The sequence below is a fragment of the Crassostrea angulata genome, chromosome 2 (genome assembly GCF_025612915.1).
Source record: "Crassostrea angulata isolate pt1a10 chromosome 2, ASM2561291v2, whole genome shotgun sequence".
Classification (NCBI taxonomy): Eukaryota; Metazoa; Mollusca; class Bivalvia; order Ostreida; family Ostreidae; genus Magallana; species Magallana angulata.
Window position 1 is genome coordinate 42,799,972 of NC_069112.1, and position 18,425 is coordinate 42,818,396.

General features: G+C 33.7%; 1 protein-coding gene across 2 annotated transcripts; it reads right to left on the reverse strand.

The window, feature by feature from the left end:
* Window positions 1-1,014: 1,014 nt before the first annotated feature.
* On the reverse strand, window positions 1,015-16,863 carry LOC128172419 (plancitoxin-1-like). 2 transcript variants are annotated; one of them, XM_052838219.1, is made up of 8 exons: window positions 16,097-16,863; window positions 13,426-13,591; window positions 12,654-12,741; window positions 11,194-11,355; window positions 10,941-11,093; window positions 10,764-10,849; window positions 9,967-10,089; window positions 1,015-1,542 (listed from the first exon to the last, which is right to left on the reverse strand). In XM_052838219.1, the coding sequence occupies exons 1-8, from the start codon at window positions 16,342-16,344 to the stop codon at window positions 1,474-1,476; spliced, it is 1,095 nt and encodes a 364-aa protein (XP_052694179.1). In that variant the 5' UTR covers window positions 16,345-16,863; the 3' UTR covers window positions 1,015-1,473. The 2 variants fall into 2 exon arrangements, with proteins under 2 accessions (XP_052694179.1, XP_052694180.1); XM_052838220.1 differs by lacking the exons at window positions 13,426-13,591; window positions 16,097-16,863 and adding an exon at window positions 13,393-13,422 and having other exon boundaries at window positions 1,019-1,542.
* Window positions 16,864-18,425: the final 1,562 nt, after the last annotated feature.

Here is an 18,425-nt window from a genome sequence, read left to right on the forward strand (position 1 = left end):
GGGGGGGGGGGGGGGGTAGCTTGATGGTTATGTCCTGTGGCGATGACTGGGGGATACTTTGGTGTATGTTGTGATCAAGTAACCTGATAGATTAATTTAGTGGTCCATAGCCTGCCATGGCAGGTTCCACCTCCATCGTTACTTCGCTCAAGCGGGGTGGGGGGGGGGGGGGGGAACAGTCTGTAAGTACGTAAGGTGGCTTGGGAAACACTGAAGTCACTCATCCATCAGTCCAGAACGTGGTGACAGTTCGGATCGGGCACTTGTGCATACACTCGTCCCCTGTGCGCCCAAAGTTGTATTGGTACTCTTGTAGGTATCCCAAGTCCCCCCCCCCCAAAAAAAAAAATTAAAAAAAAATTGCGGCTATCTACTACCATTTTTGTTTTTATGGTTTAAAAATGTTGTGTTTTGTTAAGCTGAGCTTCTAGTAACGATATGTATTTCAGCTCAGCACTCTGTAATTATTCAATGCATATAAATCCTATAAAAGATTTGGATCGGGTTAGTCTGTTGGTCAGTCATATAAATATTAGACATTCTTTGTGCAAAACTCCACGGCGCATCCAGCAGGTGATTGCAAGGTGGCATCAGCCGCGGTGGGTAGAAACTACCTGTCTCCTATAATAAATTTTGTTAGGGTTTTGTTCTAAAACACAGTTTTAAAATTTCGAAATATGTCGTGTTAATTTCGGCATTTAGAATCTGTTTTTCCGATCGGCCTCGGTCTGCCGATCATAGATGTGTCCATATGTGGCAATTGGCAAATTATAATATTTGCGCACGCACTGCCCTCGATTTGCACTTCTTTATTTACACTGAAAACCTCATTTGAATCTTTGATTACACGTAGATTACCTAAATCGTTACTTTTATCAGTCAGCCTTAACAAAAAAAACAAACATTTAAAAAACAGTTAAGTATATAATGTTTTCTTCACATAGGAGTAAGAATATTCATCAGAAGTATCATTCGCCTACTAAAAGTAATTCTTCCTCTTGCCTTGCTATTTCTAAAATCAGCAAAACAGTGTTATATATAGTTTATTGAATGTGGCGTAATGCTTTTATATTACATAAACAGAGCTTACCAATGATATTCCATTCCGATCGTTAGTTTAAAAGGAATATTTGTTTTTATTATCTGTCTTGTATTTCTTTATGTAAAAGATTTCTGGAAAATTTACCTCGTATATTTTCTGTTGATTTAATATAAACTGAAAAAATTATTCATTATACTAAGCAGACATGTTAACTGTTCAACATTTTTATAAAAGTCAATACGTGGTTAGATTCATTTGTTTAATTGAAACTAATTAAAAATACATGTAGTTTTCACACCAAGAATTGATTATTCCGTTGGATGAATAAAAGTCAAAGCGTTTTATGGTGAAATTTTTGCCCTCTTTGGGTTTGGACAGATTCCCCTGGGTGGTGCATTTTTATTGTTGGCTGCACATCGATTGGAAAGTTCTCAAAATTCTTTTGACGCGCCTGCATTCGTCAGACAAAGTGACAATCCGCCTCTCTTTGCTTGAGTTTCCTGTCAATAAAATAGGGATTGATTCAAATTGGCATTACATCAGAAAATATAGTTGCAAAATTAACTAGAGGCTGTCATTAGACAGTAATACCCGCACCAAGTGTTTGCCCTTAAATAAAACTTTTTTGTACCGGTTTAATTAAAAATGAAGGCCACATGCAAGCTCCGGTAATACATTTAAGAATTAAATTTTCATAACTGAAGGATGAGATCCTTCCCATATGATAATACACATGAGCAGCACTTTATGTGGAATTTGGGGTTGAACTGTTTGCAGTGAATTTTCAGTTAATCAATAATCTTATCATTTCATGTCATAGACAGTATAATTGGTCTATGTAATTATTGCAAACAAAATTGAAAATTAAAGTATGCCCCCTCCCGTGGCGGTTGCCGGTTTTAGATTTGCTTCTGTGTGCCTAGATGTACATCATCGTGTGCGCAGATTTAGAGAAGGGGTGTGAGTAAGGGGTCCAGACCCCCCACCCCCCCCCCCCCCCCACATAAAAATTCATTTATATCAATAGTACAATTACCAAAAAAAAGCACATTGGACCCCAATGCTCTTACAGACAAGTAAACGCTCTAAAACACTGCGCTTCAATGTTAGGTGACATTATTTGGGGTAAATATTTATACTTTATTGTTTATCTCAATAGCATACATCACAATACGCAGGTGTCCTGCACCAACTTAAAGCTGTTATTAAGGTATTCCGTTTCCAACGGAAGACCTTTCTATTATTGTGCTGGTTAAGATTATTCTTATTTTTCTTTTTTTTTTTCTTCCTAGACGCGAACTTTGAGGCTTCATATCGTGCTCATTTCTGAACGGTTTTTGCTCAAATTTTCAGGGCTAATGGACTTTACAAAACACTATCTTCATCAATTCGTAAAAGTTAGAATTCCCTTTCCGGTAACGAGTTATTCCCCTTTTAATTTTTTTTAGGGCCTTTGGTTTCCAGACAAAGGCTCCGAGACTATGATAGCAGGGAATGGGAATCCAACGAATTTGAATAGCAGAGACATTGTAGTGGTGCACATTAGTTTTTGTTTTTAGATTACGATTTTTATTTAGGAAAAGGTAGGGGTCAAAAAACAGGATTCCATAAAGTGCAAAAATTTAGACATATTTTCCTTTATATCTTTTTAACAAAAAATATTTTGTAAAGACATGTAGAATAAAAGTTGTGCAGAATATCAAGGGCTTTCATTTAACACCAATAAGGGCTGGCCCCTTAAATTAAGGGCCAATAGCCTCTAAAAGTGTTTCCTAAATAACTCAAAAACGGTTAGGATTTTGATATGGCTGTCGCTGGAAAAGTTGCTTGTTGGGATCTCATAAAGGTCGTAACAATGTTATTTTGTAAGTGATTTGTGTAGTATGAGTGTAAAAAGCTTTACATGTTGACATGTACCTGTTTTCATTTGACAAGTTAACGAAAGTCTTTGTGCGTACAACTGGCATAAAGTTGCCGCAGAAAGTATGCTGGTTTATACAGGAGGCATTAATTCATAAGAATTTTTGTTGTTGTTGGAGAATAAGCTTTTCCTTTAGGAGTTAAAGTCATTGTTGTTAAGTTTTTATAGTGCACAATCATTAAAAACGGCAATTGGAAAACAAAACATTCTTTTTTTTTTCTAGTAAACCACAAAATTTGGAATTAAAAAACTCTGTGCATTACATTTTAGTTATTAACTCCATGCATTTAAAATCTACCTTGAATTAGAGCTGCATGTGTGTGTGTACCATTACGTAAGCTCTCCCTTGCCTGCGGCCAAGAAAATCGGTTACCATGCTCGCGGCTGGACTACCTAGCGGTCAGCGGTTATCTAATACACGAGAGTTGCGTCTCTCATATATGAGTTTATTTAGCCGCGAACTCAAGAATTGTTTTAGTTTTGATTACACAAAATCTTTTGTGGATTAAACGAGTGGATGTCAAGTAAGAAATAGTTCATCTAATTAATAAAAGCAATGTCATTCTCTAAAGCAATAATAGACATAGATCAATTGTGGGGTTTAAGTTTAAAATATATAACTTCTATTTGATAGAGTAAGGTCATTATACTGCAAACTTTTCAAATATTCCTTGGTTCTGAGCTGTGCGTTTCTGTGCGTTGTACCTTTACGTAATATATTCTTCGTCCACGGCCGAGGAGATCAGCCACGGCTGCATTACCTAGCGGTAAGCGGTTATTTAATACACAAGATTCGCACACCGCGACTTACACTTACATGCATATGAACGTGTTTGAGTTAATATAGCCGTATATACAAGAACTGTTTTAATTTTATGTTATAAAAGTTGTCCTACTTGTATATATATTTAATTAAATATTTGAGTGTAAATGAATATTAATAAATGATATTACTCCAAATCGGAAAAATCGTTAGACATAAACTAATGATTCGTTTGTTCAGGTAATTAAAGTACTTTAAAAACTGTACAATTAATGTTTTAAATCAACACCCCCCTTCAAATATTAAACCTTTAAATGATGATCATCCCTCGCACATGGCTGAGGAGATCCGGCGCGAGTGGATAAGTGATCCGCCATCGGTTCGTATTCTTCTACATGTACCTTATGACGCGTTTATGTTTCATATTTTGCATGGACACAACTATATTTTATTATGTTTTCAACTATTATATTGGTTTAAGACGAAAATATAAATTGATTTTACTTGTACAGTTCCATGTTTGCGGTAGGGGCTAGCATGATAAAGGAATGCCCTGAATTGAGGCATTCGATTATTATTTCAAAAAATATTCACATGAGTTTAAACAACTTTAGATTATATTCTATCGGTCACATATTAATCACTTCTGTAGTTTCATTGTGGAAGCGAACTCATTGCTGCCCCCCCCCCCCCCCTTTCCTCCCGCCCCGCTGACAGGTGCTCGCGCTGGATTTTTTTTTAATTGGAGAAAAGATAACAAGATCTGTCGAAAATCATTTTTGGTGGATTCTTCTTATGTGTAACATTTTGTTTCACTTTCCCACCCCTTTGTTTATTCGGCCAGTCTGTGTTAATTCAATTGCCGCATGCGACCGAGAATCTTGTGTCACTTCAGCGCACACAGCTCAGAACATTTATAGCCCCAGGTCATCAATTGTTATGTAATTGAGTAACAGTTGGAAGGGTGATTTTACTACATAAAATCATAATATAATCTATTTGAATTGAGTACCATGCGTATAGATTCCCATAATAATATTTTTTTTTTATTTCCTCTCTATGTTTACATTTAATTTTGTTCAAATAATTAATAAATTTTCTATCATTTAAATTGTGTGCTTCATCAAATACTGATTCCGATTACCTTGAAGTCATTAATTTTCCATTGGCTTTTGACAAAAGAGAGACGCCTGACCATCCAATGAAAACAAATACACAGAGTTTGATTGACAGGTTCAGCCAGGTGCAGGTCTCACCCGATGTCCGAGGTTATGTGTGCTGTTTGTACACAGCCGAATGGTCTCAGTAAGAGTTATCAGTAGGAGTTATCGATGTAAATAAATAATGAAAATACATGCCTATCAAAACATGATCGTGCAAGTTAAAGTTGATTTAGGTTTGTTCCAATAGAAATCATGTTTCACTTACTGTATTTAATATTTTTTATGTATAGCGAATTTTAAAATTGTTTCAGTACTGAAACATCGCATGAAAACGTTAAATATACATGTACTCTGTAACTAGTCGTCTTTTAATACATATACCTTTCTTTTGTTTGTTAAAAATTCGTTCAATTTTGTTAAAGTAATGTGAAACACGGGCGCCAGTTTGAAACAATTAACTTGTCAGAGAGTTCCGAATGAAATCTGATGAACATTTCACACGGTTCTCGCACGCTTTGCCCGAAACGCTAAACGGTTTACATGAAACTCTAAAAGGTTTACACGAAACGTTTCTCGCACGTAGGCCGCACGCTTTTTTGGTGTAGTAGTACGTTTTAGGGTCTGTAAATTTTGTCAGCATGCAATTCGAAACTTGCACATAGTCTTCAAAAAATTTCGAAATATTTTAATATAGAAGTTATCTTTGAGAAAAGTTTACGTGTTTTGTAGGCGGGTTTAGTTTAAAAAAGAAATACACTTCCTGACATGAATCACGAGTACATACTGTTTATAACAATGCTTGCTACCCTTTGAAAATTTAACTCGCCATTAAACATCTAATTTTTTAAAGAATGTTTGAAACGATTACATAAACTCTGCTCGACAAATAGTTTTCCTAAAATATTTTCTTCCTTTCTTTTTTCAAAACACGTTTTATATACAGGCTTTCAATCACAACACGTTTTTATAACAAAAGCAGAACTGAAAGTATAGTCATTATAATCGTTTGACACCATATAACATATATTTTCAACTCGCAGCAACAACGGAAGACCTACTCGGGGCTTTGCCACGAGCTCTGCTCTAGTTTACCTTATAAAATAGTGCAAGGGGTTTTGAAGAATAGGCCATAATTTGTGTATTACCATATAAGTAAGAGTAGACACTCTATCATTTCTATATGAGTTATAATAGGACGGAAGGAGTATTTCTTTCTTAATGTATTATAATGCATTAAATACAATGTAGGTCATGACCTTATGGGACTATTCTGACCCAACGAAACAGGAAAATACAAAATATATTCTGATGTCATTATGATGCATCAAATGATGTAAAGTACATTAATGACCCCCAGGTGTTGTCTTTAACCACCTCCCTTTAACAAAAAGGAAATGATGATACACTGTATATTTTGTTAATTTCTGAGATCCTCATCCCTAAACCATATAATTTATTCTTGCTCTTTGTGTCATTGCGCGTTAAATTGTATATAGGTTATGGCCCCTTGGAGACACTCTGACATTCTAGAACTAGAAATAATAAACTATTTTATCTTATTCATATGTAGTGTTTGATCCATGTGGGTAATTCCTAGCCTAATGATGACAGTCCCCCCTTGAACAGAAAGTGCACGAATATCTCAAAAACGGTTGAGATTCCCACCCCTTAACCATATATATTATTGATCCTTAAAGGGCATAAAAAGGATTAGTTAAGATCATCTAAAGGAATCCATTATTGTGTTTTAATTGGATTATCATTATGATGCTGACCAATATAGGTAAGCATAATACATGTAGTAGCAGTAGCACAATATATTGAGATGCCAGCATGCATAAGTTCTACTTTCACTTTCTAAATGTGATCTCCCTTTGACAGCATACTGTATCATCATCTTTTAATATTTAAATAAGCTTATCATCGTTACCTATCCTATCACATTTGTAAAGTTTCTGTCATTTTAGTTGCAAAAGTTTTTTTTTTCATTTGTCAGACTTGCACTTTTGAGTTGAACCTATCTTGACCCTGTATAAACAATTTCTTATTAAATTTGTGTATTACATGTAAGTTAGTGTACTAGACACTTATTTATCATTTTTATATGAGTTATAATAGGAAGGAAGGAGTATTTCTTTCTTAATGTATTATAATGCATCAAATACAATGTAGGTCATGACCTTATGGGACTAGCTGTTCTGACCCCACGAAACAGGAAAATACAAAATATCTTATAATGTCATTATGATGCATCAAATGGTGTAAAGTACATTAATGACCCCTAGGTGTTTTCTTTGCCCGTGTAAGTGCATAGCAGAGTTGATTAAAATCAACTCCCAAAAAGGTATTTTATCTTATTCATATGTTACAGTAGTGTGCCATGTAAGTAAATCTTAACCTAATGATGTCACTGCTTTGTTAAGGAGACTTTACAATTGCCCCAAATAGTCGAATACACATGCGTATAACATTTTGTTTATAAATCTTAAAAAAATGAATTCAGCAATTTCAAAATGTTAATGTGCATCAGGAGAGAAAAAGCAATCAAGAATGTTTTAAAATTTGCTACTGCACACATGTAAGAATGTATCAAGAAGACTGAATCTTAAGAACCAGGTTAGATTGGGGAGGAGGGGTGAATGTGGAGTATAAACATTTTAAATTTGAATCATTTATTGTTATTAATTTTAACTTGTCAATGAAAACTAGTTAATATTGATCCCAAGGTAGAAATATGACCTCTGATCATATAGCTCAATAGATCATTTGTTAATTATGCAACGTGTAATGTAATTTTTTTTTGAAGAAGAACATTTTTTACCAGTTTAAAAAAGTTTTAATACACCCAAATTATATTTTGATTTAATAGATCATTCGACAATTAAAGGGGGGGGGGGGGGTTATATTTGAGTTTGTTTGGGGGTGGGGGTTCCAAGTCATATATTTGAATATTTTTTAATGTAATTTAAAAAAAGACTAAGCCATACTACAGTCATGGACATGAATAATATAGAACAAAACACAAACTAATACATGTATATATACATAGGAGGTATTACAAAACATAGATGATTGATCTATATCTTGGTTCTTAAATTGAATCATATATCATGTACATATTATATTATTGTTTCTTTGTTCAAGGCATTTCAGATGGTATGTACGTCATGATCCCAAGTGCTCTTCCTGGAATTATCAAATATCATAAAAACCATTGAGCTCCCCACCTTTATCTAAAGATATGATTCCTCCTTATGTCATGGCGCATCAGATCATTATGGCATGTAAGTCATGACCCTAACGGGTGTCAAAAAGGTGTGGGGTCTAACATTGAACCTTGAAAACGGACAAAAGATAATAATATAGGGTTTTCACAATCATATATTGACTGTTACTGGCAATATATGGGGTTTATTATATCTGACCCATGGGGTCATCCCCATCCCCCAGGAATTTGAAATTACCATACATCTCAGAAACTGTTATAATCATGACCCCTTAAACCATATATATTCATGTTTCTGATGTCAAGGGGCATCACATGGTATGTAGGTTATGGGCCCTGTGGGTGGTCCTGACCCCCTCAAACAGCAAGTTCCTTAATATCTTCAAAACAGTTGAGATCCCCACCCTTAAACCATATATATTCTTGTTCCTTGTGTCAAGGGCATCAAACGGTATGTTGGTCATTGGCCCCGGGGGTGGTCATGACCCCCCTCGAACAGGAAGTACACGAATATCTCGAAAACGGTTGAGATCCCCACCCCTTAACCATATATATTCTTGATCCTTATAGGGCAACAACAGATATGTAGGTAATGGGCCTTAGAGTTAAATTTAATTTTTCAAAACCGCAATGCACATCTACATTGATCTATGGAACAGACTTCCTATCATATCCCAAGATATGATGTGTCTATCCATTAAATCATAAAAGGAGTTCTAGGATCTATGTTTTTTTGAAGTGATAAACGTCAATTTTCTGCTACTTTTTGACTCCTTGGATGAAATTTAAATTTTAACAACCTTACTGCACATCTATAGAACAGTCCTTATCATATCCCAAGATATGATGTGTCTATCCATTAAATCATAAGAGGAGTTCTGGGATCTATGGGTTTTTATTAGTGATAAACGTCAATTTTTACTATTTGACTCCCTGGATGAAATTTAGATTTTTAATCTATAGGACAGCCCCAATTATATCCCAAGAGATGACGTAGCTACCCCAAAAGTTGTAAGAGGAGTTCTGGGAACCATACTATTTTTGCAAAAAAACGTCATTTTTGTTGCCCACTGATCCCCTTAATACAAATAAATTCCTGAACATGATTACACTTCAAAATGACACCCCCAATCATATTCTAGAAGATCATTTGGCTACTGCAAAAAGAAAATGACGTTTTTGAAACCAGGTTTTTTTTTGTTTAAAAAATGTCATTTTTTAGCAGTTAATTGACCCCCAGGACAAAATTGAAAATACCGAAACCTTATTGCGCATCTATAGGATACCCTAAAACATATTCCAAGAGATGATTTGTCTACTGTTGAAAATGTAGGAGGAGTTCGAGGAAGAAGGTTTTTTGTGAAAAACGTCATTTTTTACCAATTATTTGACCCCCAGGACTACCAGATAATTTTTGAAACCTTTTTACAATACAACATGACACCCCAAATCAAACTCTAAGAGTTCAGATTGCTGGTTTATAAGATGTAAGAGCAGTTTGAGAAAGTAAAACGTGACAGGACGGACGGACGGACGGACGGAACAGAGTAACAACAATATACCCGAACTTTCTTTAGAAAGTGCGGGTATAATTATGATAAACACGATGGATTCAAAGTAAATAAGTTATTACACACACTGCAGAACAATATACATTTACTTTATGGTTCTACCCACAACATAAATTCATAAATGACAAATAAACCATCAATCAACATAAAACCCAAATGTTCATAAACTTAAGATCATTAGACTCTGTTGATGTGGGGAATGTTCCCAAACCATAATATTTGTTTTATTCAATGATAATTTACATATGATACATAGTTCTTGAACAGTTTATGAACGTACCTGTCTATTTATATCACCGATACAAATCAAATGTTTGTTTTCAGTTACCGCCCACTTAGAGTGATCTATCCCATGGTTGAACGCAATTTTATTGGGAAAACAAGCATTGATGACGTTTGATACCTATAAATAAAAAGAAACAAAGGCAGATGATAATAATAAAGTTCGTTCTTTTGACATAAAGTTGAGTTTTCCATTAAAGTAGATTAAGGTATTTTTTAAGCGTAATAATCTATGTGATGTTACAACAATGTATTCCATTAAAAAATCAACAGAAAGTGACCAACAACTAAACCATGGGTATACTTTCTGGGTCTACTTTAGGTTAACTCCGGTTTACTAGAGTGGACCCAGAGTAAACCCAAAGTAAACTCAGAGTGGACACAGAAAGTAAAGCCCGATCAGAAGTATACCCCCGAAAGCAGACGTATCATGTGTATTCGGAATATACAAGGGACAGGAATAACAGTAAGATGGTTAGATAAAACACTGGCCTGCTTCACACATCAGTGCGTACAGTTGACCCCAAAAGCAATTCTCGAGTAAACCCAAAGTAAACCCCGAATAAATCCAATTTGAAATAAAACGCCAAGTGGACCCAAATTTTAAAAACGTCAACCCGTAGTAAACTCAGAAAGTAAACCTAGGGTTGCGTTTGGGTTTACTCTGGTGTTAAGTTAGTTTGATAGATACTTTTCAAGGAGATGAAGAAATTATATGAATGGCCAAAACATTTAAACTCTCCTAAAGTTATATATGTATATGAAAGTAATATATGTATACGTATAAAATATTACCATAGCAGTGTCTAAAAGCTTAGGTCTCCATGTTCGAACCAATAAATGGTCTGCCAACTTCGGAGAAATCAATTTGTCATAAATATCTGCAAGGAATAAAGTACATGACTAAATAAAATACATGTGATGTGAATCAATATTGGATTAAATACTGTGTGTTTATATGTAGGATGTTACCTTGTCCAAACGAAGCTGACTTAGCAAGTATTTCCAATTGAACATTTCCAAAAGTTTTGATTGGAATGTGTACGGAATTCATTGGGTTACTGATTTTTATATCAAAGTTTTTCTTGTCATAAATATAAGGATTTGTCGTTCCGAATACGGTTTCTGCAAAAAAAAATATAATACAAATACATGTAAGTATTTAAGTAAACTTAATTAAAAAACCACCATCAAATAAAAGTTATTTTAAATTTTGTCAACGTACTCAAAATATTCTCAACTGTTTTTGCAACAGTGACACAGAGTATACTTTGTCCAAATTTTGTTTGCGAATCCGAAAACATGAAACCTTTCGCAACGGGAGATGGAAACTTCGGTACACTTGAGACAATCCAAAATCCCTTAGTATTGTCAAACGCCAAAACACCTGAAAAATCATAAAACTTGTAGACTGTTAACACAATTACGGAAACAATATCGATTTATTTCCAATTTTTTAAATTCTTTTAGCAGTGGCAGGTGGTGATAACGAACAGTGTTCAAAACGAAAGTCCGAAAGAAAAATACAAAACAGTGGCAGAGCGAACGCGGAGCTCTAAAAAATAAAGGTAGGATCAGAAGAATAATATGTCATATTAAACTAGTAGATGTTTTCCAGAAATATATTTTGTCCTAATTGTATTGGAATTGATCTATTTTCAAAAACGATTTTTCTGATCGTGTGCTTTATTTAAAATCTTCAAAGTATCCACTACACATCCGAAACTAGATGTATACATGTATTTTTGAGCATTACCATCAAGTTATTAAATGAATAACGTTTATCACTGTTTTTTTTTCACATTTGATACATTATACTTTGATAACCCATCAGTTTGCAAAAGATAATAAAGTATAACAATCCAGTTACTGAAGTAATTATATCTATACTACTATATTAAAACAATATACTTTTTTTTTTTTTGACCTTTTATATCGATAAATCGGAGGAGTACTATATTTTGTTTTATATATTTTTAGCATCATTGGTACATGAAGATTACCAATTTGTTTCATGTTTGGTTCAATCAAGCTTTGCTTATAAATAATCAACAAAAATTGCTCCAAAAATTCCGGAAATCATCTGAATTTTTTTAAAATTTTACAATCCTGCGCATGCGCATTACATTTACACTAAATCAAGTGAGGCTTTTTAGTTTATGTTTCCACAAAATCCCATTTGCATAGATAAACTCAGAAACGATAATACAAATACTTTTAAATTGTTATTAGTCCCCTACCGGTTTTCACCGGATGGAACTATAACTTTCCTCTGCGTCCGTCCGGAATTTTCTTTTTAGATGAAAGGTATTTACAGCCTCAAAATGGTTTGTTATAAATAATTTGACAGTAATTTGCATTGCAGCTTCATAATTTTCTCCAAAATCGTTTCGGAGCTGTTCTGCAATTTTTGCAACATTACGGGTATATGGTAGGCACTTGAAATGTGGTGAAGGCGTGTTCCGAGACACAGTAAGATTATTCTAACTAAGCACAGGGTAGTGAAAATAATAAAATTGCTGTAGGTTTAAAGTTTGGTTCTGTAAATGTCAACAATACGGTGTGTCGATGAAAAATTTAATAAATTTCAAAAACACATGCAGTGTCCACCCGTGTACGCACGGGTCAAAGTCTACATGTAGTATATTAAAAGGAAAATTAACATAAATGATTTAAATTCCGAACCTTTAGAGTGGGCGTGTCTACCATCTGCAGCTTTAACTGTGGGTGGTGGTTGGTCATTATACATTGCATAAGTTACGATATCTGGAGACTGAATATAACACAAATACACGTCAGGTACTTATCATCAATATTTCATGATATATTGGTCACAGTCAAAAAGTCAAAGTAAAATTTCCTACTCATGCATTGAAGAAATGCAAGTGAGCGATACAAGTGATCTATATTTAATTGTTAGTTTAAATATTATTTTTAATCGAAGTGTATTTTTCAATTAAAAAAAATGCAATTCAAAAAAGCGATTAAATAGGATCCATGTGGGATAACTCTGAAAGACTATCCTGCAAAAAGGCAATCTAGAATAAAATAATTAAGATACACATATTAAGATACTTTCCGTGTTAAATGTGTACATGCCTTTGCTGTCTTAATTAGGTAAACAGTTACTAAGAGGACTAAATCTAAAGGCACCGTTCATCAATTGGTCGAATCTTTTAGCGAACTAAGGAAAATCACAGACTGCACGAAACAATAATAATGATGTGAGACTCAAATTTCCATGGGGAACGATTAGCCTGTTTCTTTTAACTAATCCACTGATCTATATTAGCAATTATTTTATAAATTGTACTTACTTTTTTACAACAATTTAACACTTTGTTAAATAAAAAATGTAAATATAAACAATTAAAAATCTTTTTCAATGATGATCCATGCAGGTTATAAAGGTAGCAATATTCACCAAAAAAGGGGCTTGTTTAATTGTTTAAATAACCTGATCGTATAGTGCCTTCAGCGTCTCATATAAAGGGTTTTCGATACTTTTTGTGATATCTTTTTGTGAGAAGGAAAACGATGGCGAAGCAGTATCCATGTAGAAAAACTCGGTTCCGCTTGTTTTATTAGGACTTGTTAACTTTGGTACTTTGTAGATGATGAACCTGCAAATAAAAAAAACCATTATCATGTTAAAGTACATATAACAGTTAAATATAGTTGATAGGATAGGAGACAGGATGCAGGATAGAAATATAAAGCCAAACTCTATCCTATACTATATTGCAACCTGTAGCCAATCAGATTCGAGTATTAATTTCAGAGTAGTAGTTTCGCGAAACAAAAATGAATTAAAATATACATTTGAAACATCAATTCTATTTTTAAAACAATGTAAAACTATAAAAAACAATAAATATGTTTTATGTTTACAATGCTGTAAAGAAATTTGATTGGCGCTATACAATTTTTTTTTCAATTCGGAAACAGCGCAAGTATAGAGTTAATGTAAAATTTTAAATGCACAATGCAGCGTAAATAAAGTTTTATTGCATTATTTAAAAACTTCAATAGTTAAACAAAACACAAACATATTCAGTCTATGAGCAACTGACATATAAGTAGATATCTATCTCAACAAGGAACGAGCGTTGTTTTGTATACATATCACGTTTCATATCATTTCTTCGATGTCCGATCACAAGACCAGATAATAAACTGAACAGATCGGATTAGGTTAAGTACAAATGTGTAAACATTTATATTTTTTCAATGCATTCAAATAATATCGCAGCAAATGCTTAATTTTAATTCATTCATCAAGTAATGCCTTCCCGAATCGTGTTTACAATTATCAGCGACCAAATCAAGCGATTTCTGATTATCTCCTTTAATATAATATTATAAGGAAACGAATTTCTTTAAATGTTTGTTTAAGCAATAGCTTTAATTCCTTAATCTCCTTTTTTAGATAGTATTATACATAGTATCTTATTTAACAACTCAATCGCTTACCTGTTTTTTGGTGTTTTTTTTGTAATTGACAACACTTCGCGTACAGTTGAATATCACATATGCAGAGGTAAATAAGTTCCCTCGTTTTAAAGATTTCCGGTGTTTTGTAAGAATTAGACGTATGACTTTTACATTAGTCGATAGATTTATAAATAAAATATTCATTTCCTTAAACTTCGTTTTAGTTATTTCTTATTCCTAAATATGGATGGTGTGGGATAGGATAGGATAAGATAGGATAGAGTGTTGTTGTTTTTTTTGTTTTTGTTTTTGTTTTTTTTTTTTTTGGCAGGATAGGATGCAGGATACATGGTATAGGAAATGATATGATTGTTTTGTCAACTTTCACGATAGCAGGACTGTACCTAAATTCATCTATATACTTCAATTGATGTTCAAAATTTATTTGCATTAATTCATAAAAAGGTAAATATCCCTGTTAATGTTGAAAAAAAAAACAAGACAGCTAAGCCCATAACATATCAGGAACACTTCTTATTGTTAAGGAAGGTATCAATCAAAAGGTTTGCAATGTAAAGACAATTTCATTTATTTACTTTTCATTTTCATTGTAATTTCTTAAAATTTTCTGACTGCAAAAAGAGGAAGATTCCTTTCTTATTCTACCTCATTCTTTTCTGACGGTTAATACATGCTGTTATGCTCAAAGATGAAAAATAGATAATGCAAGACACTTCACTCTGTACTCTTAACAACTGACGCCTTTTTTACAGTTTGTCCATGCATTTTTTTTTTTATTTTGTAACTATTGCATCATTAAGTGACTTCCGCAATCACTTACTTGATGCACGATAAACATAAGCGCAAAAGGAAAACTGTCCTTTATAGAAAACACAAAATAAATTACTTACATGTACATAGTGGATATATGAAGTATTTTTATTTTTATTTTTTTTGTAAGTGAAAATACAGTACCGATCAGAGCCAACTTATAAGCAGAGTAAACCCTAACTAAACTACGGGTTTATTTTTTACTTGGGGTCTGCTTTTTGAAAAGTTTTGCCCGTCGGGTTTTACTTGGGTTTAATCGGAGTTTACTTTGTGTTTTCTTGGGAATTGCTTTTGGGGTCAACTGTATGCACTGCATAGTGAAGCAGACCCTATCTTTTATCTAACCATGTTGCAGCTTGTTTTTTCTGCCCCTTTTTGTATTTCGAATACACACGCAGCGTATTTTTCAAGGGTATACTTCTGATGGGGCTTTACTCTCCGTGCCCACTCTAAGTTTACTTCGGGTTTACTCTGGGTCCACTCTAATAACCCACAGTAAGCAAATAAAGTAAACACAGGGTGTAGTAGGGGTTTATTTTCTGATCGGAACTGTATATGTTCACGCATATTTATTTTCTAGCAGAAGTTATTAAATATATATGTATTGCTTTTAAGGTTAATGGGCATCTGTTTCACAATCTCAAACAACGACTAATATTAGTAAATGAAATTACAATCATAAAAAAGAGATTGCAATGCGTCTCTCCATTACTTAAAAAAAATTCAAATGCAATTGAAGTTTGACCGATTTACTATTTGTAATTGTTGCTGTTTTGTTTTTGTTTTTTTTTGTTTTTTTTACTTTTTTCTAGTGCAGCGTAATTATATAAATGAAAGGAAAATTAATAGGATATCAATCTTACCAGTCAACTTCTTTTCCATCCGAAGACTTGCACGATGCTGATCCTTGTATGTATCTTAAACAACCAAGAAACACTATCAACTTTGCAAGACGTGTCATCTTACTACAATATGCAAAGGCTATTGAAAGTATCATTACAAAACTACTATAATATACTTCCCCGATTATATGGGCTGCTATTGTTGGCAAAGAAACTATATCGAGAGTACTTGTATAACGACAGGCGCAACTTTTGATTCCCGTGCACATGAAACAAATAAGGTTTTCAATTTGTATGCACTGGTGGCACACACAATTGTAATAATTAGCATTTATATTTGATTATTATTTATTAAAAATAAATTCTGAGCAAGAATGATAAATACTTAATAGCAACATATCTTCAAAATATATGATTCTCTTTCAATCCGCTACATAAAAGATAAACTGATTAATGAATGAATGGATAAATGAATTGATTGAGGGTTAGATTGAGGGATGAATGGGGGTATGCGTGGTTTGATGGGTGAATAAAACATAGCGAGATATAGGGAATATCTATATTGTGTAATTTTATTTTTGCTTTATCCAATGAGTTGAAATAGTTTATACATTCTCTTGGATTGCCGAGCAAATATAATCATTTCAACGTGTTAGATGAAACAAATATAAAATTTTAGGGTAATAGAAATAGTGATGTGGATTTTACAGGAAAATCTTCAAAAACAAGGTCACTTAAGCATTGAAGCGAGAGTATGTGTCTTAAATAATGCTGATCAGAAGTATCTGAACAAGCACCAGCGGTTTGATAAAGGCACACATAAGGGAAAACAATAAGAAAACAAATAGTAATATTTACGCTCTGTATTACAAGCTTACAGCTTGATTACGGTATACTTTACAATGTACTTAATTTGGTTTTCCTAAAATCTATATTTGTAGTTACAAACTTTCATTTTAGGAACAGCACTAAATGAAAACAGTAACGTGGAATGAACGTATCACAGCATGTCAGGGAAGTCACGACAGAAGAAAGAACTTGTGATTAGAGTGTGCACAAGTGTCTTTGAGTGTAATTTTCCGTTAACATGAAGCAGACAAACTGGTCGATAGAAATTTGAACTTCCTGCATTGTATACATTCGAACTCATAGGATATAACTTAAGCGACAAGAAAGGAAAAGTATAAGTGTATTCATTTAGAACGTTTAACATAGTTACATGTAGACATTCAAAATTTCTTACTGTTGCTTTAAAAAAGGCTAACCTTTAACATTAACTGTACACGGTCATAGAAATCACAAACGTTGTTGAGTAAGAGAAAGGAAGTATAAAAAAACTTGAACAAGGCAATTTCCATATAACATATTTTTTACTGAACTGTATATCCGTTCATATAAATAGTGCATGTTTGGGAGGGGAATAGTTGAAATTGACACCCCGAGGAAACCATTGTCAACCGACGCGAAGCGGTGGTTGACAATGCTTTTCGAGGTGTGACAATTTCAACTGTTATCCTCCCAAACAGGCACTATTTATTTTATTATACTGAATGTCTTAATTTTAGATATTTTTTTTCTGCTTTTATATAGAAATGGCTTGAATTCCACGGCGAACCGTACGCGCATAATTAACGCGCATGTAACAATTCGTTATGTTACCCATTGCTAAGTGTGTTGATAACGCTGAGGGTAATAGTATACAATTATTTAATGCTTGAGCAGTCAATAGTCCAGAATATTTTTCCCGAGGTGCAGGGAACAGCTCAGTATGATCTATTGCCCGAGGCCATACTGAGCTGTTCCCTGCACCAAGGGAAAAAATTCTGGTCTATTGACTGTTCAAGCATTAAATAATTGTTTTATGACCTTATTTCTTTTTTAGTTTTCGGGGTTTACAATTTCGCAGATGGTTTTCGTGCCATTATGCAATATACTAAGATTTTTTTTCTTCCATCTTTTACATGCAAAAAACCTGTTGCATGCATTACAACATCTCAATTTAATATTAGCTTACACAAAGAAGGGGGAGTCTTCAACCCATTCGATTTTAAATACATGTAATTGTTTACCTTATATGAGGCTTTAAAACTGTTGATTATTTGATACTCCATTTTGATAACTTTGAATTTGCTTCACCAAATACATATACTATAAACAGTCTATGTAAAGGAATATACATTCCCTGAGAACTATCGAAAGGATGTAACATTAACATACCCGCGTTCTGAAATACGTTGCTGGTCTAATAGATCGCAGTCTATTGACCGGCGGTCCGATAGATCGCAGTCTATTGACCGGCGGTCTAATAGATCGCAGTCTATTGACCGATAGTTCAAAATAGACGCAAATA

Excerpts from the sequence above, each read along its gene's own strand:
- LOC128172419 (XM_052838219.1), bottom strand. The coding sequence starts at position 16,344 with ATGTGCACGGGAATCAAAAGTTGCGCCTGTCGTTATACAAGTACTCTC. Across the intron at positions 11,094-11,193 it reads AACAGTTGAGAATATTTTGA|AAACCGTATTCGGAACGACA; the intron begins GTACGTTGACAA and ends TTTTTTTTGCAG. Across the intron at positions 1,543-9,966 it reads TCGGTGATATAAATAGACAG|GAAACTCAAGCAAAGAGAGG; the intron begins GTACGTTCATAA and ends TTTTATTGACAG.